Source organism: Manis javanica, chromosome 3, assembly GCF_040802235.1.
Source record: "Manis javanica isolate MJ-LG chromosome 3, MJ_LKY, whole genome shotgun sequence".
Taxonomy (NCBI): Eukaryota; Metazoa; Chordata; class Mammalia; order Pholidota; family Manidae; genus Manis; species Manis javanica.
The window spans coordinates 78561129-78588350 of record NC_133158.1 but is presented as its reverse complement, the minus strand read 5'-3'; the positions used below and the strand labels follow the sequence as shown (position 1 = coordinate 78588350).

Here is a 27222-nt window from a genome sequence, read left to right as displayed (position 1 = left end):
ATCATGTCACAGTGAAAACAATAGCACTATTTTATGCAAGACCTTGAAAATATCAACTCATCTTGCCTCAGATAAGCTTATGATTTCATACTACTATTTTCAGAAGGACTAGTGTTACACGGGACTGATGTTCTTGGCCGAAGCTCTTGTTTAGTTACCATAAATTCTGGGTTCTCCTTTAACCTGAATCAGGCTTTTCAGAGAGCAAAGAAGAGAATCAAACAATTTCCTGCTCTATGCCTCTCAACCTAATCACAGGTATCCATTTTCCTCCTTTTTCAATCTTGACCACATACCTGTGGTCATCAGCTCAGATCTGGGGGATGTGAAAAGGGAAGAGATAAAAAAGGAGAAAACAAGAAGCCTAAAAGGAACAAGTCAGAAGAGAGGAAGAGAAGAACTGCAGATCTTTGGAGCAAGGCAGAAGTAAATTTAAAACTAAAAAAGAATTTGAGGCTTCCTTTTCTTTCATCTTCTGGAGTACAGAGAGGTTGATTCAGGGTTACATTTATCAGAGTCCTGCATCTTCCATGGACACGTATTTTAGTTTTAGAAGCAGCAAACTTCTACTAGTATTCAGTGAGATACTTTTCACAAAATGATGTTTTACCCCCATGAAGCAATCAGCCTTCAAAGTCCTATCTGGAACACTTGTCTCTGGGGAGCAAAGAAGGCATCTGAAGAACAAAGGCATATAGAGAAGAGGGTAGTGAAAAGGTGCAAAGAAAGGTCAGTGACTTGGTGACTTCCTCTTGGCCTGGGAAAGCTTTCTTGGTATCTTTCTCCCTGCTCTCCATGGACCACCTAGTAAAACAGAGTGGGTAGGGTTGTATAGGTATACAAACAGGTGAATTCAAGGGTTTCTCTGTTAATAGTAGCTTAGAGATTTTAGCTAATGAAGGTGTAGCAAATGAAGTGGAAGGGTTTCCAGTGGAGAAAGTCTGAGCTGTAACATGTGGGGAAGTTGCAATTGGCCTTTGTCATCAATATAATGGGAGGTAAGGTAAGCTAGTTTCTATGTACTTAATTCTCCATTGGGGTCACAGTCCAGATTGTAGGGAAACAAAAGGGATCTCAGAACTTCTTGATGCTTCTGGGTACAAGCTTATTTCAAATCTGGTTTAATAAGTGAATAAGATAAAACAAAGAACAGTGGTGTCACAAATGGCAGAAATATATGCTCCTCATGAATTTTATCAGGCTTATCTGAAAATCTGGCAATCATTAAAGCCATAACATTTCCCACAAACATTAATAAAGGAATATCTGATTACACAAAAAGCCGTTTAATTTCTTGCCATTCACTAATTTACTGCAAATTCCTTTGGGAGATTATTTCCTTTGAGAGAAGTACACGCAGAACAGCAGTTACCAAAATTCAGGAGGCATTAAGTGGAAGGACTGGTTAAAATGCAGATTTCTGAGCTCACCCCCAGAGTTTCAGATACAGTAAGTTTTCTATTTTATTTAATGGGTTATAATCTGTTATAAATTTACAAATGGATAATAAATCTGTGAATGCTCAAACTGTCCCTGTTTGGTAATGGGAAGTCACTTTGTGTCCATTTGCTGCATACCCATCACTCCTTGAACATTTCTTTGCTTTCTGGCATGAGATAGTCTAGACTCATCTTAGATTTTCCCTGCTCCAGTCTTGGAATTAGCCATTTTTACAAGAAGCAATGTTCCTTTTAGTGGAAAATTGTTTTTAGAAATCAAGATCTGAGCTCTATGTGTGCTTAATGCTAATGGGTGTCTCTGCTTTCAGAACCTTTGAGCAGCTGGAAATAGAGAATATCTGTTTGTAAATGTGTCATATATATTATAAATGTACATATATAAATCTGTGTGCATACAGGACACTTCTGCATCTATATTTTATATATTGTTATATATATAAAATGTGTTTTTGAATATACATTGAAATATGTATTATTTAAAAAAAATATATATATATATATGTTGAAAACCATGAGTCTATACCCATACACACATCCAATTCTAGTTCAACACTCTAGGTTTCTATTTTTTTAAGGCACAGTGGAAATTATTTAGTTCAAGTGTTGAGAATGAGATGTGGAAAAAGAACTTCCTTTGAAATACTCAACTCTGTTGTAGTCATCAGTTTTCTTCTTGTGGATATAAGTTCATGACTGCATTCATGCACTGGTCTGAAAACCATTTTCCCTGAAGGATATCGGTTCCTTCAAAATTAGCAGCCTGTAGCTTTTCTTCCATATTTTTGATGACCTGTTTCAAAATTCTTATTGAATTCAAGTTTTCTCCCTTTTCGTATTTGTAACTCCCTTCTCCTAGAGTGAGGAACTGGCTCCCTTTTTTCTGACATGTTTATCTGTTTGACCCATCAGCCTGTGTGTGACAGTCTCTGATCAACAGCCCACACCACCCACGTACGGATACCCTTCTCTCCCTACTGGGGTCTAACTCTCTATCCTTAGGGGCCACCCTGTGTGGGCACCCTTCTCACTCAACTCTAGTTCTGACTTCCCACGCCAGCCAGCCTACCCGTGCACATGCCCCCCTGATCCCTCTCAGTCTCTGAAGGAATGCCCTCCACTCCCTGATCTGGCTGTGATTTTTTGTACTGAGCCGTCCCTCACCTGGACACCTTGCTCGCTCCTTGGTCCTGACACCTGCTGCCGGCCATCATTTCCCATCACACGGATACCGTATTCACTCTGCTTAGGGGCTGACATCTCATGCCCATGCCGGGCTCTCCCTGACTTTTTGCCCTCCCTCATAGATGTCCCCTCCTTACCCTACTGGGCTCTGACATCCGCTCTGGACTATTGCTCCTCTCTACCTCCACCACAGATACCTAATTTGCTCTTCTCTCAAGTCAGGTGAGCATCTTATAACCAATTTAACTCTTTCTCAGCTTGCTTAAGTGTTTTGTTTAGGTTTTTTTCCTGAAGTTTTTACTTATCTTTCATTTGGAGCATATTCCTCTGTCTCCTCATTTTGTTCGACTTTCTGTGTTTGTTTCTGCGAAACAGCTACCTCTCCCCGTCTTGAAGGAGTGGCCTTGTGTAGCAAGGAGCCCTGAGTAGCCTGCATGAGCCTGGCAGTTGCAGATGATTGATGGGAGCTGTAGTGGGTGCAGGCCTGGTGGTCCCTGGGTGCTCCATGCTAGGGCCACCCCGCTGGGACAGCAGGAACTGAAGTGGGCATGGGCTGGGGGTGCCAGGGGTGCTCAGTGCAAGGGACACCATTGTGAGATAGCCAGAACCAAAGTAGGCATGGGCCAGGGGGTCACAGGGTGCCTTGTGCAGGGGGCACCCCCGCAAGACAGCCTTAGGTGTCCTGGGTGTAGGCTCGGGTGTGTGTCAGTGTGCACTGCCCTAGCGCTGCCATGCAGAACAGCTGGACCTGGTGTGGGCTAGAGGCTGAGGGCTTGCTGAGGTGGGAAGCTGGCTAGAGCCCTCAGCCCCTGCTCCCATCTGTGCTATCAAGGAGGAGGGGGAAGGTAACAATGGTTACACCGGCACCTCTGACCCCTGAGAGCGTTCAGCAGTTCCCCCACCATTTGGCAGAAGCTCAAGGGTTAGTAAATTGGTTTCCTTCACTTATATTCTAGTTGCCCTTGAAACTGAGGTTTTTTCCTGTGCCCCGGGGCAGGTGAGTCTGTGCTGGGTCCCTCAGTGCTATTCCTCCCTCTCAGTTCCTAGAGTTGGGGGTAGGGCACCCATTGTGCTTGTGGCTCCTGCCAGGCTCTGTGTGGTCTCCAGCCTTATGCAGAAGCTGTTCAATAAGTCCTCAGTTCTTCAGGATGAATTGCTGTATGTGCAGGTGTAGAATTGGTGTGTCTGTGGAAATGGGGAGTCTTCGTATGTGGCCATCTTGGACCTCCTCTCCCAAATCTCCTTAGAAGGCCACCACCCATACTGGAATAGCACCCACCCTAATGACCTCATTTTAGCTTGATTATCTCTGAAACGACCTAGTTCCAAAAAAGGTTAGTGTCTGTGGTACTGGGAATTAGGACTTCAAATTCAATGCTCAAATTTTTAAGGGGACACAGTTCAGCCCTGAACAAGTAAGTTGTAATACTGGGCCTTAGTGCTTTTCAGAATTCACCCTGTGCCAGTAAAGGCCACTCATGAAGTGCAGCTGTCACAGTGTGGTCTCCTGAAAGCGGAATCACGTGCATGCCCCTGTTTACCTCTCCTGAACAACCTACAACCTACTTCATTTCCCAAAGAGGGAGTCTTGTTCCTTGAAGTGCCTGCTAGTCTACCTCTGTTAGACTCTCCTAAATCAAAAGCACAGGGAGCTGACCTGGTTTGTCTTTCTTGTTACCTTCCACACGTTCTTCTTGTCTGGAAATTTACACTTTGACCCTGTTAGCTCTTCCCTCCCCTTCTTATTTATTGCCCTGAGTAATCTTCCTTTACCCATGATTCCAATCACTTTTTTTATGCTCTCACTCAGTGAAGGATGAGATAGTTGCAGTCAGAGCATGTACCTTTTTTTTTAGGTAATCAGAACTGCATCCTGCCTGATTAACCTCAAAAATTCTAAAAAATGAGGATCTCTGCCTGATAGATTGGCTCCTGAAAGGAGGAATTATTTTTATTTTTCAGCTCTAGAATTATTTTTATTTTTTGGAGTAGTTTCTGATTAAACTTCTTGGCTCAAGAAGAAAAGAAGGTAGTTGTTTTTCACATAGGAGTGGAGTTGTGGTTTGGCCTTTCCATGGCTTCCTGCCGTGAGTGGGACCCCAAGGTGCTGGTGGCCATTGTGTGTGGACTGCTGACGACCACTGTTTTGGGACTGGGCATTTGGAGGGCCATAATCAGGATCCAGAGAGGTAATGTCATCCTGCTATGTTTAACTCAGTGTGACAGAAGGCATTGAGACTCTGTCCTTGCCACCTAACATGCCAGGACTGGTATGTGCCATGTCTGGGGCTGAGGCTGTCCACCAAGGTGCCATCTATGAAATATAAAAGACAAGGTTCAAGTGAGTGCTAGCATATGGTTGTATGCACATGAATACATGTGTGTGTGAGTGGGCAGCATGGCGAATAACAGTTGCATTGGCCTCTATGCTCTTTTAACTCCTGACCGGATAGCAGAGTAATAATTAAAATAATTAATAACACGTGGTTGGATTTGTTTAGCCAAATCCAATAAAGGTAAACAGTTATGGACATGCACACACATACATGCATAATCAAAAATGCACAGAATGCAGTTTGTTTCAATAAGGAAGTTTAGGAATATTTTCATGAAGACTATAAATAACATGATCTTAGAGTTTGCATACAAATTCCCCACTTTCCAGATGTAGAAAACTATTCAGACATCTAAATCATTTAGAAAACTATTTTCCTGGATGTTGAACAAATATTGGTTAGTTACCTGTTGGGTGCTAGAGCTGACTCCAGGCAAGATGGGGGTTGGGGGGAATGATGTGTAAAACAATGATGGGAAAGAAAAGACCCCAGAAACTCACAACAGAGACTTTCCATAACTGGGATGCTAGTTCACTTGGCCTGCAGAGGTTCTCCATGAAGGGATACAAAGCTGGATGTGCGGAGCAATCCCTTTTGTTTAAAAACAGAGAAGTTTTCTAAGGAAACTGGGTAAGTTCGGGTAAATGATGCAAGTCCGGAGAGGGTAAGAGGAGAGGTGGTCTGCTCTCTGAGTCAGGAACTGTGGAGGACAGAAGGGTGGGGAGCTAGCAGAAACAGTGCGTGGCTGCAAAGGTCCACTGTTCAGGACAAAAGAAGTCAAGTCTGCTGGCTGTTGATGGAATGGTAGCTGAATGAAACCTTCCCCCCCACCCAAAGAACAATATTTAGAGAATACTGTATTAATAAGATTTAGAGAACTAGCATGAGACCATGTGCCAGGATAGAAATAATGAAATTTAAACTTGGGGAAAATATGTTTGTGTTTAAGGTTTGTAAAATCATTTGAGGTTAAACAAATTATGAACTGCCGATTTTACTCTGAAGACTGCTACATTTCAATGACCTTACTGAAAGGGTGTATTTTAAGGAAAACTTTCTTTACTTCTTACCTTCTTTTTTAAAATATGAGATCTACTTTTAAAAGGGAAACTTGTGTTGACTTATTGAGGAGACAGGTACAATAGAACCATTAAAACAAGGACCAAAGTACAAAAATATAAGGAAGAGGACAGCATAGGGGATAGAAAGTACCTGAAAGTCAATAGCTAGGGTAGTTGCTAAATAAAAAAAAAAAAACATATCCTGAGCTTCCTGAGGGCTAAGACCCAAGATGATGCAAAATACACAGTAAAGAACCCATGTTTAACAGTAAGAACATTCCAGCTCCTCACAAAAGAGGAACGTTTCCTCGCACTGGCAGAACTTTTCAATTGGCTGTTTATATAAAGAACATCACTCAGTTTTTGGGTAAATCCAGTGGAAAAGGAAGGGGTTATTCCTATCATTTAAAGAGAAAGAAGGAAAGACTGATACTGTTTACCGTTACTATTTTGCCCCATACGTTTTATCTAGAGTTTGTTTTAGTTGGTAAATTCTGGTTCATTCCACTTCACATCCTCCCGCTTATTTCACCCCATTCTCCTCCAGCACTTTACATCCGCCTCATCCCATCTTCTGTAATTATTCAGTGGTCTAGCTATGATCCCTTTACGTGTGTACAGATACAAATTATTTTTAAATTTATTTTTTGAGGGGAGAGTCATGGATATCTCTGAGAAACTGACGAAAACTATGAATGTCTTACTTGGAAAAATATACATAAACATATAATTTTAGGTCAATTAATTTTATTGCAGTCAAAATTTGTTTTTTCTATATAAACAGAACATACAAATCATGCCTCTCTCACTTTTACCTGTCATGAAAAAGTAATCGTCTCTTTGTGAAAAAACAGAAAAAAATCCAAATTTTGCTCTGAGTATATTTTAATGAGAAGTTGCTGTTTGACTACAGAGTGAACATTAATGTGGCTATATGTATGCTATTTAAATATTTCATTATTATAAAGTCTACAATTAAAAACTCTTTTTTTTACTATCTTCTAGGTACTATGCTAACAACTTCACATACCTTACTCCATTTAGTCCTGACAAACACCTCTGAAGCAGGTTTTATGATATCCACGTTACAGGTGGGGAAACTGAGGCTCAGAGAATGTTTTCAAGCTTACATACTTAGAAACTGTTGGGTCTGAATTTGAATCTCCTGAATCTGACTTCAGTATTTGTGCTCTTTACTCCCACACTATTCTTCCTTCTTAGAGGGAAGACAGTGGTAAGCCAATCAATTGATTCATCTTTTCTTTTTGAGGCAACTCTGGCTGAAAACTCTAATTCACGAAGATATGCAGTAACCATTAGAACGAGAGCTTTTTGGTGTTTTGCTAGGCAAAGTCAGGCACTTTGGGAAGTCACATTGCCTTCAAGTCAGTGAAAGCTATATGATTAACGCAGTCCGTGAGTAAGTTCATCTCTAATTATTCTAAAAGTAAGTTTACCTTTTTACTTTTTAATGTGAATTATTGGTTTAAATATCAAACAAGTGCTTCAAGGCATGGCCTTTAGCACACCAATGATTTTTTTTTTTGTAGTATAGAAAACCTTTTTACTCTGCTCCTACTCCTTAATAAGTCCTCTTGTAAGAGGTCATGGTTCAAGGCTCTGGACCTAACGAAGCTGACGACATTTCAAGGAAATAGACAAGACTCCTCTCAGGACTGTTGAAATAGTGTCTGACATTTTTGTATGCTGTTGCTGAAAACATTAAGTAATAATGATTTTTCTTTCACCAAAGTATCACAATGAGATACATTGCCAAGTGTGTTGGACTTTTTCCACCTATACTCCCAGGAATAAGATACCTTATGCATTTAAAGTTTGCTTGGTAAGAAAATTTTCAAATCTATATTGATGACTCTTGCAATTTCCGAAAGGAGCTTGAGACTTGAAGTTCTTCTCTGATGATGTCAGTTTGTCTGGAGCACTCTTGCTGCAGTTTCACATAGCTGTCTCCTCTGATGATTTAGGCCTTCAGTTAAATGTCACCTCCTCAAAGAGACTTTTCCTGTCCACCCAGTCTAAGGTTATCGTCACTTTCTCTCTCTTTCACATGTATTTTTTATGGCTTTTATTACATGATGATTTCTTAGTTATTTGTTTGCTGCCTTACTGTCTGTATCGCCCTTCTTAGCAGGAAAGCTCTGGGAGAACAGGAACCTGACTTACTAATCTCAATTCCCTGCACCTAAAACAGTACTTGGAATATAGTTGCCAACATATAGTTGATGAGTAAATGAAAGAATAGTGTGAAAACCAGACACTGGGATAAGAGTTAGCAGACTTATTAAAAGTAACGTAGCTGCTAACTTCTTGGGATTTTTCTCAAAATGTTAAAATAAATGTCATTCTGAATTTGTTTATATCAGTTAAGACAGGCACGGTTTTAGGTTTCTTCCTCTGCTCCAAGCCATGCAGCACATTGACCACTTCAAGACTGGCTTCATTAAGGTCTCTCCAACTGTGTGTGACCTCTTGTGTTTAACCGTATGATCAGCAATTTTGTGGGATGCTTTTATGTCAGATCAAATCTAAGTTTTTTCAGACTTTCAGCCATTTTACATTGTCATTCTTCATAGAATAGCATTCACCTTATCTGATGTATTTTCAGAATGGACGGACATAAGGGGCCCCATCTCTGTTGGATTCATGCTTCCAACAGAAAGACATTCTGACACAAGAGGCAGCATGGCTTTTTAGTTCCATAGATGATAAAAGTAAAATGAAAATATAATTAAGCTTTATTGTATATCTTTCCCTTGATATTTTCCATCTTGAGCTAGGCCCAATGTAAACATAGACAGATGTCCATAATCTTAATAGTAGGGGATGTTTTCTTTAACTCTTACTAATGGGAGAGCACCTTAACTTCATATCCTATAAGTAATGATGATTATGCCTTATTCAGCATATCCTATAACCCTTCGGGGTCAGAGGACCACCTCTTCTGTGCCATCATGACTGCCGTTCCCACCCCCAGATGCTCTGACCTTCATTCTCCATCTCAGCACTCACTTAGGCCTCAGGTTGATGAGAGACATTTGTTGGGTGAAATATTTCCAAGCCCAAAGGTCAGACTTCATAGCATTGACATTCTTGCATAGTAGGAAATGTATTCTGGGGAAAAGTCAAGGAGAGTTTATTGATTCTCAGAAAGTAATTTGTCCACAGATACTTGGTTTTCATTTTACTCAATTACAGTACTTTTTCAGGATGCAAATTTGAAAATATATCAACCTCACATAACTGTTCCTGTTGGACAGGTTGCATTTTGGTGTTAAAAAATAGATCCAGAGGAGTTTTCTGGATGTATGAAGTTGGGTTTTAAGTTGCTGTGGTTTCAGGCTACTTAGTGTTAATCTGACTGCTGTAAATCAATTCTTCTTTACCAGTTTCCCTTCTTGCTTCCTCCTATTACCACTCTGTAAATCAAGAAAATAATTTCTATGAAAGGGAAGGGATTTGTTTTTTTGTGGAATAAATCTTATTATGTAATTGTCTTAGGGGCATGAAGTATTTTAACATCAGAATTAGTAATGTTTAAATTGCTGATCCCGTATACAAGTCACCTTCTTAAACTAAGAGGATAGAACCTTCGTTTATTGGAATTTTTCCTTGATATCCAGGTATTAGATCTTTTTATTTGAAATTCTGAATACAACTACCGCTATAGGTATTTGATGACATATTATTGAAAAACATCCAATATGGAATATGGTAGTTAAATGTGCACATGAAAGCTGGGGGGAGAAAAGGTACATGAGGAGGGAAAAAAATTAACTCTGGAGCCAGACTGCCTGATTCAAATCCCAGTGTCATCACTTACTAAGTGAGTAAACTTAATCAAGTTACTCAACATTTCTGTGCCTCAGTTTTCCTCTTACGGGAGTGACAATAAGCCCTACTGAATAGGGCTGCTGTGAAGATTAAATTAGTTAACACATTTACAGGTTTAAGATGACATCTAGTACATTATACTTTACCAATTTAATTTACCAATTTTAGATAATTTAATTTATAGTTTTCTCCACTCCCTGAACTGTACCTTGAATAGATGCAATTGACCTAGATTGGACCTTTGGATTGACACCCATTTTATCAAACTGAAGGTGTACAATAGGTTTAGTCATTAAGTTCAGCTGACCAGCTCAAAACGGAAACAGAAAGTTCTAAGAGCTGCTATATCCTCTTGCATTTTCAAAAATGTTTAATATGGTACACCATCAAGGAAATTTTTATCAAAATATTTAACCAGTTTATTGAAATGTGTAATCATGTAGTTAATTTTGAATGACCTTTATCTTAAGGAAAGACTATATGTATTTCGTTAAATTTTTAAGTTTTTTTCACAATGGAATAGGCTTTCCTAAACATTGTCCTCTTATTTAAGAGTAAGATTTGTTTTCATCCAAATATTTCAAATTCCTTGTCTGGGACAAATGGCAAGTGCCTGGATTCTAAACTCAAAGAATTTGAGCCAAACATTAGAGTCTCCTGATGAAATTTCGCTAAGGAAAGATGTTTTTACTCCTTCGTTTAATCAAACTAGACTTTTCAAAACATATTCTAATTTTGTCTCATTTAGGAGAAGAAATTCAGCCCATGCTTTATACTTCAAATTTTTTATATTTTGTGCTACTTTCTCAAGCAGCATCAAGCATGTCACATGTTTAATTTTCCATGACGTGTAGTAAGGGTATTGAAAATCGTGCTAATATTTCTGGAAATGCACTTGTTACAATTTAAAAGAATGTAGAGAAATATTAATATCATGTTGGTGTTAAAACAGAAAAATACTGCTGTGAAATGTTTGCCTGTGTATGAATCCTTTAGTAAAATAAACTGTTGCTCTCTCCCTGTTCTCCCCATGATAAAGGCAGGCACTGTGAGGAGACAGCCAGGCATGTGATTAGTAACCAAGAGATTAGAGTTCTAGTCCCCACTCAGCTAATTATTAATCTGGAACAAGTTACTCATTATGTAGAATGAAGAGTTTGGGCTAATGAATAGCTAATGTCACTTTTATGAGTCCCTAAGTCTAAAAACTGTTACCTGATATAAACGGGCCATGTAATCTTTTGGGGTCTGACTTTCTTTACTTAAAAAACAGAGGCTCAACAATTTATTTTGTGGCAATTCAGGTATTTCAGAAGGTAGGGTCTTGAACTGGGGAGCACAAGGTATTGATATGATTATGAGAGAGAAGTGGATAGCTCAGGATAAGCTCAATATCCTCAATCAAAATGCAAATGGTAAAGATGCCAGTCAGCAAACATTCGTTAAGTACTTCCTATGTATCTGGGTTTGTGCTAGACCTGGAGATAATAAGCCGTGGCGTTTGCTTTAAAGGGAGTCAAAATACTCTTTAAGTAAACAAATGACTCTTGATTTACAGCAAAAAGGCAGATTGAGTAGGCATAGATAAGTCTCCTTTCTACTTACAAACATATAGAATTCATGAATAAAATGTGAAAGTAGTTCAAATACACAGCAGGTTTTCTTCCTTGAAGGGAAATCCCAGGTAGCAGAAACCAAAGGAAAGTCCATGCCATAGTGATGAGCAGGCACTGACATAAGACCTGGAGGCTGGGGGTTGTGGCTTTGATGTACACAGGGGGCTAGGAGACCTGACTTCATCTTGCATGAAGTGGGGACACCGGACCTGAGCTGTGGGTGTGATGCCTGATGCCTTGAGTTGCTTCTGCCATGAAAAGGAGATTAGTAAGGTTTCTGCTCACTAGCCCAGAGAAGCATTAAATAAGTCTATCATCTGTTTAGGGACATAAGTAGGGAAAAAAATTAAGTCACTACAAGAAATTGAAACCCCAGGCTACAGAATCTGGATTTGTCCTACATATACAGTGCAGAAACCCCAGTGAGAAATTATCATGAAACTAGTTGAAGACTACTACTGATAGTACTCAAAGACCGTAAGAGAAGTAATCATAAAATTTCCTTGTAGAAATACCCTCACAAGCTTGTATAATAATGTATCAGTGATGGTTCATCCATTGTAACAAAAGCAACACATAGTGCAAAAGATATTAATAAGAAAACTGTGGAAAGGGAGGGGGGAATGTGAAAGGAAAGGAGCGACACATAGCAGCAATTCACCGGAGAGTTCTGCTTTATTAGGGAAAGGTGCTGGGTTATATAGGAAGGGGCATGAATTGATTGAGGTGTCACTTCTACAGGGCTGGTGGCTGTTGGCTAGGTGCTGGGATTGGGAGGGGGGCGAGAGGTGATTGGACTTCAGGTGGCGCCGGTGGGAACTGAGGACCCCTGAAGAGAAGCCGGAAGTTTGCCATCTTACTGGTGGGGACCCTTCATTCCCCCCTTTCTCCTCTATGGGTTTGTGGACGTTGCTTTCTCTCTGGCTGCTTCCTGCTGAACAGGGGTGGAGAAGGGAGTGAGGGCTTGAGGATTGGGAGGAAAGGGTTGATAGGACTCCCCACAGTAAGGACGAGTAGATGTGGACTTCTTCAGGTTTGGAAATCAATGAAGGTTCCCTGTAACCATAGATTGAGGACCTGTTGATTCCAATGGTGCCAAGAGGATATGGGTGTCAGGAGCCAGGTGTCTGCGGCCATTGTTTCCAGGAACAGTTTCCAGTGGAGAGAGGGGTCCATCTCAGCATGTGGTGAGGAGGTCACCCGAGGGAGAGGGATCTTCTGTGGCCAGAAGCTGGTAGTTCTTGAGTAAAAGCTGGTTGAAAGCTTGATTAGAGATTTTTCCGACTTGGGATTTGATGAACTTTATTATACAGGGTAAGAAGAGACAGGCAAGAAGAATGATTATTATGGGGCCTGCAATGGGCCAGAGCTAGGTGAGGAGGGGGTTTGTTAGTATTGAAGAGAATGGGTTGGAATTGGAAGCAGAGTGGAGGCTGGAGGCAAGGTCGGTGAGTTTGGTAATGTTAGTTTCTACAATGCCGGAATAGCAGCACTCTTCCCAGAGGAAGACGCAGGTGCCGCCCTTCTCGGCTGTAAGCGGATCTAGGGCCCGCTGGTTTTGAAGGGTGACTTTAGCTAGCGAAGTGACCTGTCTTTGGAGAGAGGCTAGAGAATCGGCAGTGGATGTCAGGGCTCCCTCAAGTTTGGCGTTGAGATCTCTAACTGCCTATAGAGAGTGACCCAAGGCTTCTCCCGAAAACCCTGCCCCAATGGCTGAGGTGATCAAAGAGCTACTGACCATGACGGGAAGGAAAGCAGCTCTTTTTGTGCGCGAGGGCAAGGGAGGTTGGAGCTCAAGAAATTCTGCCATGCTGTAAAGTGTAAACTGTGGGATTAGGGTGACGAGAATGCAGGGTGTATCGGAGTTGAGAGGCACTGAGTTGAAAAGACTGCCATTACACCAAAAGAGGGGTGTAGATAGAGAGGCAGTGAAGTGCACTGGAGGGGGGTGGAGTTGGGCCTACACAGTGGTGGATGGTGAGATTATCTGCGTATTCTGGTTCCCATAGGGGTATGTCTGCCAGGGGGCAGAGGGGTTGTCCTTCTGCATGGAAGGAGTAGTTGGAAATATTGAGGGGCACGGCGGCCAGTAGTGGGCGCTGTAGTGATGCCCACAAGAAACAATTGGCTGTGTTAAGGGTGTGGTTGAGAAAGATGGTGGTGTCCTGAATGAGCTGTAATGAAGAGTAGGAGAAATGGGAAGAGGGGTGGGGATAAGAAGATGAAGAGGCGCCGTCAAGAGTTTGGATAATGACTTTTTCGGAATGTCTGATATCTGATGCAACTTGAGAGATCTGGGAATGAGAGGGAACATACTTTCGAGAGATATGAAGGGTACCGTGGGGGGTCGAGGACCCCCCGTAGTAAACTGAGGCTGTGACTCTGGCAGCCCATCGAGAGTCCCAGGGATCTGGGACTGATAAGGAGAATGAGCCGTTGGGATATTTCATGAAACGGTTGGAGGAGTAATACTGTGGGTACTGAAAGTTACCCATGTAGTGAATGGCGCAAGACTAGTAGGGACATCTCCTGTAGGTGTCTGGCCATCACCTGCAATAGGCTTGTTTTTGGTCATAGAGGAAGCAGAGGTAGGGAGAATAAGGGTAGCTGCTAGTGAACACTTCGGTGGAGGGAGGAAAGTGGAGGTATAAAGGCTCAGAGCAGCTTTTCAGAGGGCAGTCTGGTGTGGCAATGAGGGCAGTAACTTTTGTTTGATGCTGTGTGTAAGTCTGTCTGACTTTGAATCGCCATACAAAGGAGGCTGGGGTGGCGGGGAAGATAATAGGAATGAGGGAAAAAAGCGAAACAGCAGTAAAGGAGGAAAAAGTCATGATTCGGGTATGGATGGCAAAGGGGGTGAACGGGATTTTGGAGGAAAGAGGACAGTAAGGTCAGGAGTCTGGAGGGAGGGAGAGTCTATAAACTTTTGTAGGTTAAGAGATCTTTTAGGTGATGTGGGGACAGAATGGTAAGGGGCGCCCTGAATGTCAGTTTATGAGCTGCCTTCTGCAAGAGCTGTCTAGCGGCTAATGCTTGTAGGCAGGGGGCCCATATCGGAACTGTGGGGTCTAATTGCTTGGAGAGATAAGCTACTGGGGCAAAGGATGGGCCATAATATTGGCCTAGGACTCCTAGAGCTTGACTGGACCTCTCATGAATGTATAATGAGAAGGGCTTTGACAAATCAGGAAGATGGAGAGCTGGGGCTTCCACAAGGGCTTGACAGAGCTTAATGAAGGAGTGTTGGGGTGAGGAGGATAATGGTTTTTTAGGGGGGCTCTTGCTGAGGTCGTATAGGGGTCTTGCTAACAGTGAGCAGGGAGAAGTTAGGGATCTATGCTCTAAAATATCTAGCTAGGCTTAGAAAGGAAAGGATTTCTGTTTTGGTTTTGGGAATGGGCAGGTCAGAGAGGAGCTATTTTCTGTCTAAGGTAATGAACTTTCTTTGTTGAGATAGAAGGAATCTGAGGTAAGTGACAGAAGGGGAAGAGATTTGAGCTTTGACGGGGGATACTCGGTAACTTCTGGAAGCTAGAAGGTTAAGTAGGGAGGCAGTGTCAAGTTGAGACTGTTCCCACGAGAGACTGCAGAGTAGAAGATTGTCTATGTATTGTAATAAGGTGGACTTGGAGTGATCATGATGAAACTGTTTGAGGTCCTGAGCTAGGACCTGTCCGTCCAGGTAAAGATGAAAAAATCTTGGTAGCAGGGGTCTAGAGGGAGAGAAAAATGGGTCTTTGAGATCTAGGACTGAGAAGTGGGATGCTGAGGCAGGGATCTGCGATAAAAGGCTGTATGGATTTGGAACTAAGGGATGGATAGGGACAACGGCTATGTTGTTGAGGCGAAGGTCTTGGACAAGGCGGAAAGATCCGTTGGTTTTTTTAACAGCTAATATGGGGGTATTAAATGGGAGTGAGTGGGTCTGAGGTAATTTTTGTTTAAGAGATCTTGAATGATGGGTTGGAGGCCTATGAGGGCTGAAGTAGTTAGGGGGTATTGGGCCTGACAGATATACTGAGAGGGGTCACGTAATTTGATAAGAGGCAGGGGGACATAGGGCCACGGAGGGGCTTGTAATGTCCCAAACTTTGGGATTTACAGGGTGTATGAGGGCAGAACTGGAGCTTTCATTGGGTAGAGGGGGGTCGTCGGCTATGAGGGCCATCAGAAAGGGAGTACTGGGGGCTGTGGAAGTGGATATAGTTATGGAAACGTGGAGGAGGGACAGGTTGTCTCGTCCTAGTAAAGGGATGGGACACTGGGGCATAACTAGGAAGGAGTGGGAGAAAGGTATGGGACTGTCTAGGATTGTGCATAAAAGGGGGGGGGTTTAATGGGAAAATCTGTTTACCTCCTACCCCGACTATAGGAGTAATGGCTGGCGTGGTAGGGCCCCGGTATTCTCACAAGACTGAGAAGGTGGCTCCTATATCTAGGAGGAAGGAGATGGGGCGACCGTCTACTGTTAAAGTAACCCTGGGCTCCTGTTTGGTGATGGAAATGGTCGGGCGAGAAGCCCCTGGGCCCCGTCAATCTTATTCTGCCAGCCCCACTACGGCGGGCTTAGGATGGGGGTTGTTCGTCCAGCCTCCCCTTCGGGTGGTTGGGCAATCAGACCCCCAGTGGCCCTTTTTGTGGCATCTGGGGCATGGGGTGGTAGGAGATCTGGGGAAGGGGCACGCCCTTGACCAATGTCCCTCTTTTCCGCACTTGAAACAAGCTCCGGGGGGGGGCTTGTCTGTAGAGGGGCGCCCAGGTTGTGGATTTATCAGCTGGGCCAACATCTGGAAATTGGCCTGATCAGCCTTTTGTTTACCGCGTTCTTTCTCCTCCTTCCGGTTATGGAAGACTTTAAAGGCCACTGTTAGGATCTCAGTCTGTGGGGTAGCGGGGCCCTGTTCTAACTTTTTGAGTTTAGCTTTAATGTCGGGGTAGCTTTGAGCTAGGAAGTATGTCATAAGGACATGTCTCCCTTTAAGTGTTTCTGGGTCTAGGCTGGTATACTGTAACAGGGCTTGAGTGAGTTTGTCTAAGAACTCGGAGGGGGTTTCATCTCTCTTTTGAATTATGTCTTGGAGCTTTTGAAAATTGACTACTTTACGAGCTGCCTTTTTCAGACCTGCTATTAAGCAGGAGGCAAAAATATTTCGAGAGCAGAGACTCATGGCGGTGTTATAATCTCAGTGTGGGTCTTGTTCAGGGACAGCAGTGGGGCCAGGGGGATAGGTGGGGTCAGTCCTGTGGGTTTCGGTAGCATGCGTTTGGGCAAAGTCCCAAACTCGTCTACGCTCTTCAGGGAGGAGAGTATTGGCCAGGAGCATGAAAATGTCATGATGTGTGAGGCTGTAAGACTGGAGGGTCCATTGAAACTCCCTGATGTATGTCGTGGGATCAGTGGAAAAGGAACTTAGGCGTTTCTCTAGTTGGGCTAAATCTCCTAAGGAGAAAGGGATGTGAACGCGCACGATGCCTTAGGATCTTGCTACTTCCCAGAGGGGGGCGATAATTTTGGGAGGCCCTCGGGACCGAGTCTGAGGGGGACTGAAGGGTTCTGGCTCAGTCTGTGGGGGAGTGACGTGGTCTAGCCATGCCTAGTTGAGCAGGTCCTGAAGTGCAGAAGGGGGACAAAGAAAATAAAGAAAGATAGAATCGGACCCACGTGTCACCAGCTAGCAGCCCAGCTGCTTGCCTCTGCGCTTTAGTTGGGCTTGAACTCATGACTCTGAGGTTAAGAGTCCCATGCTCTACTAATTGAGCTACAGCAGGGCTCCAGTTAATTGCTTATGGAATGCGTTGTTTTCTATTCCTGCCACATTGGCAAGTGGGGGAAGGGTATAGCTAGAAGCAGGGGCGGTGTTTCTACACATCTTTAAGGTCTCCCTATTTTCAGAGTGAGGAGTCTTGGCAAGATATGTTTTTGTGGACAGGTAACTTCTAAGGACTGCACATGTTTTTGTGGACAGATAACTTCTAAGGACTGCACCGGTTTTTGTTTAGCTTGTGCTTTCCCATGCTGCGTTCAGACATGGGGGGAGGTGCTTTCCCATTCTCTCTACAAACATGTGAGAAGGCAAAGGTGGTCCCTAACAGGGGAGAAACAGGTGATGAGGGCAAAGACGGAGGAGGCCCTTGGGACCTAGTTAAGGGGGGGCTGAAAGGCTCAGGCTTAATCTGCGGGGGACGAAGGCGGAGGAGGTGATATGGGGGAGGAGATGGTGGGGGAGGAAGGTAGAAGGGCTGTTGTAGGAGAAGAAGGGGAAGGGAGTGAACGGGAGGCTTCTGCGGGAGCGGCGGCTTGTAGGCTAGGAGAACTTGGGAGGGGGCTGGGGGAGGAGGAGGCGGAAAGCTTCCATATAGGGAATCTCCTTCCATTTTTTCAGGTGCTGGCAGTAGTTAAAAAGATCGCGAGTGATGTTAGGATCAAGAGTTTCCCCTGCGGGCCATTGGTTGTTATTGTCTAGGGGGTATGTCGGCCAATCTTGGGAGCAATATTTACGGAGAAGTTTTGGTTTTATATCAGGCGTCAGGGAGAGGGTAGCCAGATGCCTAAGCAGGCATTCAAGAGGTGAAACTTCAGGAAGGGATGAGGAGGCTCCCATGGCTAAAGGACAGAGAAGGAGACAAACAGGGGAAGACGAACGGAGATCCTCGGACTGGAAGCAGACCACAAGGAGACAAAGGGCGTCCCCAATGATCCTTGGTGGTCTGCGGAAACTCGTATACAAGTCGGAATTTCTTAGGAAGTGTGGGTCGTCACCCAGACTTCCCTAAGAAGGCAGAGTGCCAGAGTCACGAGGTACCTAGCGCTAGGCGTTTTCGGCAGATGGAGCAGAAGAAGGAAGGGGGGAAAAGGGAGTGTTCTCATCCACAAAGGAGTCACCTCGTTTATGGCTGTTGGAGGGGGAGGGTGCCTGAGAGTCGGCCGCAGCCGTGAAGGCCTGAGGCGGGGATTTATGACTGTCGGAGGAGGGGCCTGAGGGTCCGCCACAGCCGTAAAGGCTTGAGGTGGGGATTTATGGCTGTTGGAGGAGGGGCCTGAGGGTCCACCGCAGCCGTGAAGGCCTGAGGCGGGGAGAGTTCCCTCCTCATCCCCGAGCGTCAGGGCCTTGCCAGACGATCACGGTCAATGGCACTGCGATAGCTCGGAGAAGAGTGGCCTACCCCGGGGAAATTTTGCTTAAAAACTTTCAGCACTGATGGAAGGGACGGTGAATGCGTTTATGACTGTCGGAGGAGGGGCCTGAGCATCCGCCGCAGCCGTAAAGGCTTGAGACGGGGATTTATGGCTGTTGGAGGAGGGGCCTGAGGGTCCGCCGCAGCCGTGAAGGCCTGAGGCAGGGAGCATTCCCTCCTCATCCCCGAGCGTCAGGGCCTTGCCGGACGATCACGGTCAATGGCACTGCGATAGCTCGGGAAGAGTGGCCTATTCCAGGGGGAAAACTTACCTAAAGGCCAGAGAGGAGTGGTGAGTGTGATGAGCCAGTGCCGGAAAAAGAGGACGAGGGCAAGCTGCTGCTGGTGTCGGGGGGAAGACGGGGCCCAGTTGGGGTGTCCCGTCTCCCGGGTTTCGGCACCAATGAAAGGAAAGGAGCGACACATAGCAGCAATTCACTGGAGAGTTCCGCTTTATTAGGGAAAGGTGCTGGGTTATATAGGAAGGGGCATGAATTGATTGAGGTGTCACTTCTACGGGGCTGGTGGCTGTTGGCTAGGTGCTGGGATTGGGAGGGGGGCGAGAGGTGATTGGGCTTCAGGTGGAGCCAGCGGGAACTGAGGACCCCGAAGAGAAGCCAGAAGTTTGCCATCTTACTGGTGGGGACCCTTCAGAATGAGACAAGTAGTAAATGGGAACTCACTGTACTTTCTGCTTAACTTTTCTGTAAACCTAAAACTGCTCTAAAATAAATTCTGTTAGTTAAAAAAAATAAGATATCGATCAAAGAACTTAAGATTCAGCAAGAGAGATTTAATTATAATTGGTGTGTGACAAACTTCTCTGTGTAACCAAGGGAATATGCAAATTTTTTAAATTATAAAATACTTCAGATGCAGAAAGTACAGAGAACAATAAAACATCCCAACTACCCAAATCCCAGTTTTAAATGGTAGCAACTTTCTCTCAGATTTGCTTCGGGGTTTTAAGAAAAATAAGTCGTAAAGCTTTACAGAAAGAGCTAAAAACCTTTGTACTCCTGTCTATCAGCATTCTTTTCCCTCCCTACCCAGAGGTAACAATATTCTGAAATTCTTGTTTATCTTTCCCATCATATTTTATACTACTGTATGTCTAAGGTAGTTTGAAATATTTGCATGTAGATTTTTTTTTACTACTGATTCAACTTTTTAAATGGCAATAGTTTTATTTAGGTTTTATTTCCTTCTTTTGGGGTGAATTTTGGTCTTTTTTTTTAGACAACTGCCATTTGATCACAATTTTTATGTTAGCTAGGATAAGGTTTTTCATGGCATTTGCTTATGATTTTTGTTTATTACTTATTTGTTTGGAAATCTGTTTAATTGCATATTTGAATAGGTCATATACTCACAGAGTGGAGAAATAAAAATAACATACCAAGGTATGTAATCTTATTCCCATATCCAAATATATGCAAGTAAGAATTTCTATTAATTTTTTCCAATCTTTTGAAAGTACAGGCAATTATGAATCTATAGTCTTATTTCTCTGTCTCATTTCTGTACCTTGCTCTTGCAGTAACAATGAATGTCAAAAATCTCTCCACAGCACTTCATAAAGAACTAGATCTTCTTTTACAGCTACATTGTATTTCATTATATGGATGTACCTTCATTTGTTTAACTAACCCCTTACTGATGCACCCGTGTCACTTTCACTTGTTGCTTCATATACATATAGTCAATGATATCGCTTTCCCACTAAGCATTGCTTTCACTGTATCTCACATTTTTATTTAGTTCAAGATATATTTAAATTTCTATTGAAACTCTGTTAACCAACCTGTCATTTAGAAGCATATTGTTTAAATTCCAAATATTTGGGGATTTTCCAGCTACCTTTCTATTACTGATTTTTAGTTTAATTCCATTTTAGTTTGAGAGGCTATACTTTGTATGATTTCTATCCTTTTAAATCTGTTCAAGTATATTTTACAACCCACAATGTAGTCTATCTTGGTGCATACTCCATGTGAGCTTGAGAAGAATGTCTTACTCTGACATCATTGGTAAATTACTGTCAATTAAATATACTTGATTTAAGGTGCTGTTCAGTTCAACCATATCCTTACTGATTTTCTGCTTGCTGGATCTGTTGAATACTAATAGGAGGGTATTTATCCAACTGTAGTAGCAGATTTGTCTATTTTTCTTGCAGTTTTAATCAGCTTTGGCCTTAGTTTAACACTTGTTAGGCTATATTAAGGATTGTTAGTTTTTCTTGGAGAATTAGCCCTTTATCATTATGTAATGTCCTTCCTTGTTTCTAATGACTTTTCTTACTCTAAACTACTCTTTATCTGAAATTTATATAGCTTCTCCAACTTCCCCTCAATTGGTGTTAGCATGGCATATCTTTCTCCATCACTTTATTTTTAATCTGTCTATATCTTTTTATTTAAAGTGAGTTTCTAGTAAACAATGTCAAGTTGGGTCTTATTGTTTATCTGCTCTTATAGTCTCTGTCTTATAATTTTTGAATTTTGACCATTGCCATTTTAAGTGATTATTGGATTAATATATATCATGTTTTAACTGTTTTTTTTTTGTTCTTTCCTTTGTATCTTTCATTTCCAATGTCCTTTTCTGCCTTCTCTGGTTTCTTTTATTGAAGTATAGTTGATATACAATATTATATTAGTTTCAGGTGTAAAATATAGTTTTTTGACAATTTTATACATTATGAAATTATTACCATGGTAAAACTAGTTACTATCTGTCATTATACAAAGTTATTACAATATTATTGACTATATTCCCTATGCCATACATTTCATCCCCATAACTTATTTTATAGTTGGAAATTTATACCTCTTTATCCCCTTCACCTATTTTGTCCATTACCCCACTCCTACCCTTTGGAACCACCAGTTTGTTCTCTGTTATTAAGAGTTTATTTCTGTTTTGTTTGTTTTTCCATTTGTTTTATATTTTTAGATTCCACATGAAAGTTTAATCCTAAGGTATTTGTCTTTTTCTGACTTATTTCACTGAGCATAGTGCCCCCTAGGTCCATCTATGTTGTTGCAAATGGCAAGATTTTATTCTTCCTTATGGTTGCATAATATGCCATTATATACATCTACCATGTTTTCTCTATTCATCTGCTGATAACTACTTGGGTTGCTTCCATGTTTTGGCTATTGTAAATAGAGCTACAATAAATACAGGAGTGCATATATCTTTTCAAATTACTGTTTTTGTTTTCTCAGGCTAAATACCTAGAAATGGAATTACTGGATCATATTATAGTTTTATTTTTAATTTTATGAGGAACTTCTCCACGGTGGCTGTACCAGCTTACATTCACACCAACTATGCACAAGGGTTCCACATCCTTATCCACAATTTTTATTTCTTGTCTTTTTGATACTAGCCATTCTAATTGGTGTGAGGTGATATCTCATTGTGGTTTTGATTTGCATTTCCCTGATAATTAGTGATATTGAATGTTTTTTAATCTACCTGTTGGACATCTGTATGTCTTCTTTAGAAAAATGTCTATTCAGTCCCTTGCCCAGTTTCTATATCAGATTATTATTATTATTATTATTATTATTATTATTATTTTGGTGTTGAGTTGTATGTCTTTATATATTTTGGATATTAACTCCTTGTTGGACATACCATTTGGTAGGTTACCTTCTCACTTCTTTGATGGTTTCTTTTGCTGTGCAGAAGGTTTTTCTTTTGATGTAATCCCACCTGTTTATTTTTGTTTTGTTCCCCTTGCCTAGGAAGACATATTCAGAAAAATCTGCTAATGCCAATGTTCAAGAATTTACTGCCTGTGTTTCTTTTATGGTTTTTAGTCTTACATTTAGGTCTTTAATACATTTTGAGTTTATTTTTGTGTATGGTGTTAGATAGTGGTCCAGTTTCATTCTTTTGCATGTAGTTAAGAGTTTGTCAAGCACCACTTATTGAAGAGATTGTCTTTCCCCATTGTATGATCTTGCCTCCTTGGTATTATATTAACTGACCATTGTAAATATGGGTTTATTTCTGGGATCTCTATTCTTTGATATTGATCTACATGTCTATTTTCAGGTCTGTACCATACTGTTTTGATTACTGAAAGTTTGCATTATACTTTGAAGTCAGGAAGCATGTTATCTTGAGCCTTTCTTCTTTCTCAAGATTGCTTTGGCTATTTAGGGTCTTTTGTGGTTCCATATAAATTTTAGGATTATTCTAGTTCTGTGAAGAATGACATTGGTGTTTTGATAAGGATCACATTGAACTTGCAGATAGCTTTGGGTAGTACAGACATTTTAACAATGCTAATTCTGCCTAACCATGAGCATGGAATATCTTTCACTTATTTTTGTTCCCCAATTTTTTTCATCCAAGTCTCACAATTTTCAGAGGGCAGGGTTTTCACATCCTTGGTTAAATTTATTCTAAGGTACTTTATTCTTTTTGATGCAATTACAATTGAGATTGTTTTCTTAATTTTCTTTCTGCTAGTTCATTTTTAGTACATATAAATACAACAGATTTCTGTATATTGATTTTGTATTCTGAAACTACTGAATTCATTTATTAGTTTTAGCAGTTTTTAGGTAGAATCATTTGGGTATTCTATATCTAGTATATGTCATCTGAAAATATTGACAATTTTACTTTTTCCTTTCCAATTTGGATGCCTTTTACTTGTTTTTCTTGTACTATTATAGCTATGACTTCTAGTAGTATGTTGAATTGTCTTTCAGCTTTTCACCACTGAATATGATGCTGGCTATGGGTTAGCCATATATGGCTTTTATTATGTTGAAGATGTTCCCTCTATATCAACTTTTTGAGAGTTTTTATCATTAATGAATGTTGAATTTTATCAAGTGTTTCTTCTGTGTCTATTGAGATGATCATATATGATATTTATACTTTTGTTACTGTGGGTTTCACACTGATTGATTTGCAGATATTGAACCATTCTTGTATCCCTGGAATAAATCCCAGTTGGTTGTGGTGAATGATCTTTTTAATGTATTTTTAATTCAATTTTGATAAATTATGTTGATGATTTTAGCATCTGTATTCATCAAGTATATTGGTCTGTAGTTTAATTTTTTTTGTAGTGTTTTTTTCCAGTTTTGGTATCAGGGTAATTTCGGTTTCATGTCCTTCCTTTTCTATATTTTAGAATAGTTTGAGGATAGGTATTAACTTCTTTAAATGTTTAGTAGAATTAACTTGTGTAGCCATCTGGTTCTAGAGTTTTGTTGAGTTTTTAAATTACCAATCCAATTTCATTACTAGTAATTGGTCTGTTCAGATTTTGTATTTCTTTCTGGTTCAGCCTTGGAAAATTGTGTTTTTAGGAATTTATCCCTTTCTTCTAGGTTTTCCAATTTGTTGGCATATAATTTTTCATAGTAATCTCTTATAATCCTTTGTATTTCTGTGGTGGCAATTGTTGCTTCTCTTTCATTTCTTATGTATCTGAATCTTCTCTTTCTTTTTCTTGATGAGTCTGGCTAAAGGTTTACTGAGTTTGTTATCTTTCCAAAGAACCAGCTCTTAGTTTCATTGATCATTTCTATCTTTTTAACTCTCTATTTCATTTATTTCCACTCTGATATTTCTTTCTTTCTTTCTTTCTTACTCCTAACTTTGGGCTTTGTTTGTTTTTCTTTTTCTAGTTCCTTTAGAGTTATGGTTGGATTATTTATTTGAGATTTTTCTTATTTCTTTACATATACCTGTATTCCTATAAAGTTCCCTCTCAGAACAGCTCTTAATACCTTCCAAAGATTTTGATCCATTGTGTTTCTATTTTCATTAGTGTTCAGGTATTTTTTTATTTCCTGTTTGATTTCTTCATCAACTCATTGGTTGTTTAATAGCATGCTATTTAGCCTATGTGTGTTTGTGTTTTTTTCCAGTTTTTTCTTGTTACCGATTTGCAGTTCCATGCTGTTGTAGTTGGAAAAGATGTTTGATATGATTTCGATCTTCTCAAATTTACTAAGGCTTGTTTTGGGGCCTAACATGATCTATCCTGGAGAATGTTCCATGTTCACTTGAAAATAATGTATATTCTGCTGTTTTTTGATGGACTGTTCTGCATGTAATTGTTAAGTCCATTTGATAATGTATCATTCAAAGCCACTGTTTCCAGATTTTTCTGTCTGGATGATCTATCCATTGATGTAAGTGAAATGATAAAGTACCCTGCTATTATTTTATTACTCTCAATTTTTCCCTTCATGTCTATTGATATTTACTTTAGATATTTAGCACGTTATTTGATTCCACTTTCTCTCCTGTCTTAGCATATCATTTATACTTAAAAAATTTTTAATGATTGCCCTAGAGTTTACAATATACATTTAAAATTAATCTAAGTAGAACTTTATAATAACAATATATGGTCTCATGGGTAATGACAGTATCTTGTAACAGACTATTCCTAATTCCTTCTACTCTTCGCTTAGAACGTTTTTTTGTCATTCATCTCATCATCCATAAGCTATAATCACCTCATACATTGTTTCTATTATTTTGAACAAAATGTTATTAATAATAAAGATTTTATTTTACCTTCATTTATTCCTTCTCTAATGCACTTTTCTTATGTAGAGTCAAGTTTCTGACCTGTATCATTTCTTTGTCTTTGAAGAACTTCTTTTAACATTTCTTACAAAGTAGATCTACTGGTGACAAACTCCCTCAATTTTTGTCTATATGAGTATGTCTTTATTTCTTATGTACTTTAAGGAAAGTTCCCTGGAAAACATATTCTGAATAGATTTGTTCATATAAATGTTTCAACAGGGGCTCTTGGGATCAATACTTTTGGGGGAATCACTAAGACAGGACTGGGTGAAGGGAGAAATTGAACTGCACCACAGCTGAAGCTGGGATGGCCTTTTGGGGTGCCCCCTGTGTTAATCATCTGTTGTTACAGAACAAAATACCCCAAAACTTAATTGCTTGAAGCAACAATGATCATTTATTATCTTTCATGGTTTTACTGAGTTCAGAATTTAGAACCAGCATGCCTGGGTAGTTCTGGATTAGGACCTCTCATGAAGTTGCCTTCAGATGGTGGTTTGAAATGGGGACATTTTGAAGGCTTTTTCACTCATGTGTGGTGCCTGTGCTGGGAAAACTCAAAAAGTTGAAATAGCTGAAGCTCCTTAGGCTTCTTTCTCTGTCTCTGGTTAGTTTCTCCCCTTGATATCTCCAGCATGGGGGCTTCAGAGTAGCCATGTTTTTTACACGTCACCTATAGGTTCAGGTCTCCTAAGGCATATACACAGAGTGAGAGAGAGCTAGGTGGAAGCAAAATCACCTTTTATGATCTGGCCTGGAAGTCACACTTCATTTCTCCCACTCTATCTGCCCAGACAAATACAAAAGTCTACTTGATTTGAGGAGAGGGAACATAAACTTCACTTAGTGGAGAAGTATCATCACCATATTATAAGAAGAGTAAGTGATATGGGATACATAATGCCACTATCTTTGGAAAATACACTCTTTGAGGTATTGAGGCTGGGGGATGGGCTGTGGCATGTATCCTGAGAATCTTGGATAAGCTGACTCTCTTTCGTTGAAGGCAATTCTAGAAAAAGACTCAGGGGAATGTTTCCAGTTGTCTACATTCATAAAAGCTGGTGGAATAGGTGCTTCAGTTCTAAAGGGAGGATCCAAGTGGTGTACAATAGCATCCACTGCAGGTGCTAGAAACATTCTTGTACAAGTCTCTTTGTGGACATATATTTCAATTTATCTTGTATATCTATCTAGGAGTGCAATTTCTGTGTCACAAGTAGAGGGGTATGTTTAACTTTGTAAAAGACTACCAAACAGGTTTCCAAAATCATTGAAATTCTCACAGCAATTTGCTAGAGTTCCAGTTGTTCCACATCCTCTGCAACATTTGGCATTGTGAGTTTTGTAATTTCAGCCATCCTAGTGGGTTTGAAATGATATTTCACTGTAGTATTAATTTGCATTTCTCTAATGACTAAGATGCTGAACATTTTCATGTGTTAGTGCCCATCCATATATCTTTTATGAAGCGTTTGTTTAAGTCTTTTGCCCATTTAAAAAAGTGGGCTATTTGTATTCTTATTATTAAGTGTATGCTTTACAATTAACAAAATAGAATTTGAATTTACAATCACACTTTTTGGAAACACTTTTACAGTTATGGAAACACTTTCTTTGTCAGAATACATTGCAAATATTTTCTCCCACTCTGTGGATTCCAATTTTTATTTTCTTAACAGTGCCTTTTGATAAGCAGTTGTTTTTAGTTTGATTATGTCCAATTTATCAATTTTTTCTTTTATGCTTAGTGCTTTTTCTGTCCTCTTTAAACAATTCTTGCTCTTTCCTAAAGTTGCAAAGATACTCCATGTTTTCTTAGAGAGGTTTTTGCTTTTAGGTCTATGGTCCATCTCAAATTGAGTTTTGAGTATGCTATGTTTTATCTCAGTCTAGCATCATTTGTTGAAAAATACTTCCCTTTCCAATTGAATTGCCTTGGAATTTAAAAAAGTGA

General features: G+C 40.7%; 1 protein-coding gene across 1 annotated transcript in view; it reads left to right on the top strand.

Moving 5' to 3' along the window:
• Positions 1-4472: 4472 nt before the first annotated feature.
• ADGRG7 (adhesion G protein-coupled receptor G7) overlaps positions 4473-27222 on the top strand; it is a 114121-nt gene continuing 91371 nt past the window's right edge. Inside the window, exon 1 of the mRNA XM_073231760.1 lies at positions 4473-4831. Coding sequence (XP_073087861.1) covers positions 4717-4831 — 115 coding nt within the window. The 5' untranslated portion in view covers positions 4473-4716. The remainder of the gene's footprint in view (positions 4832-27222) is intronic.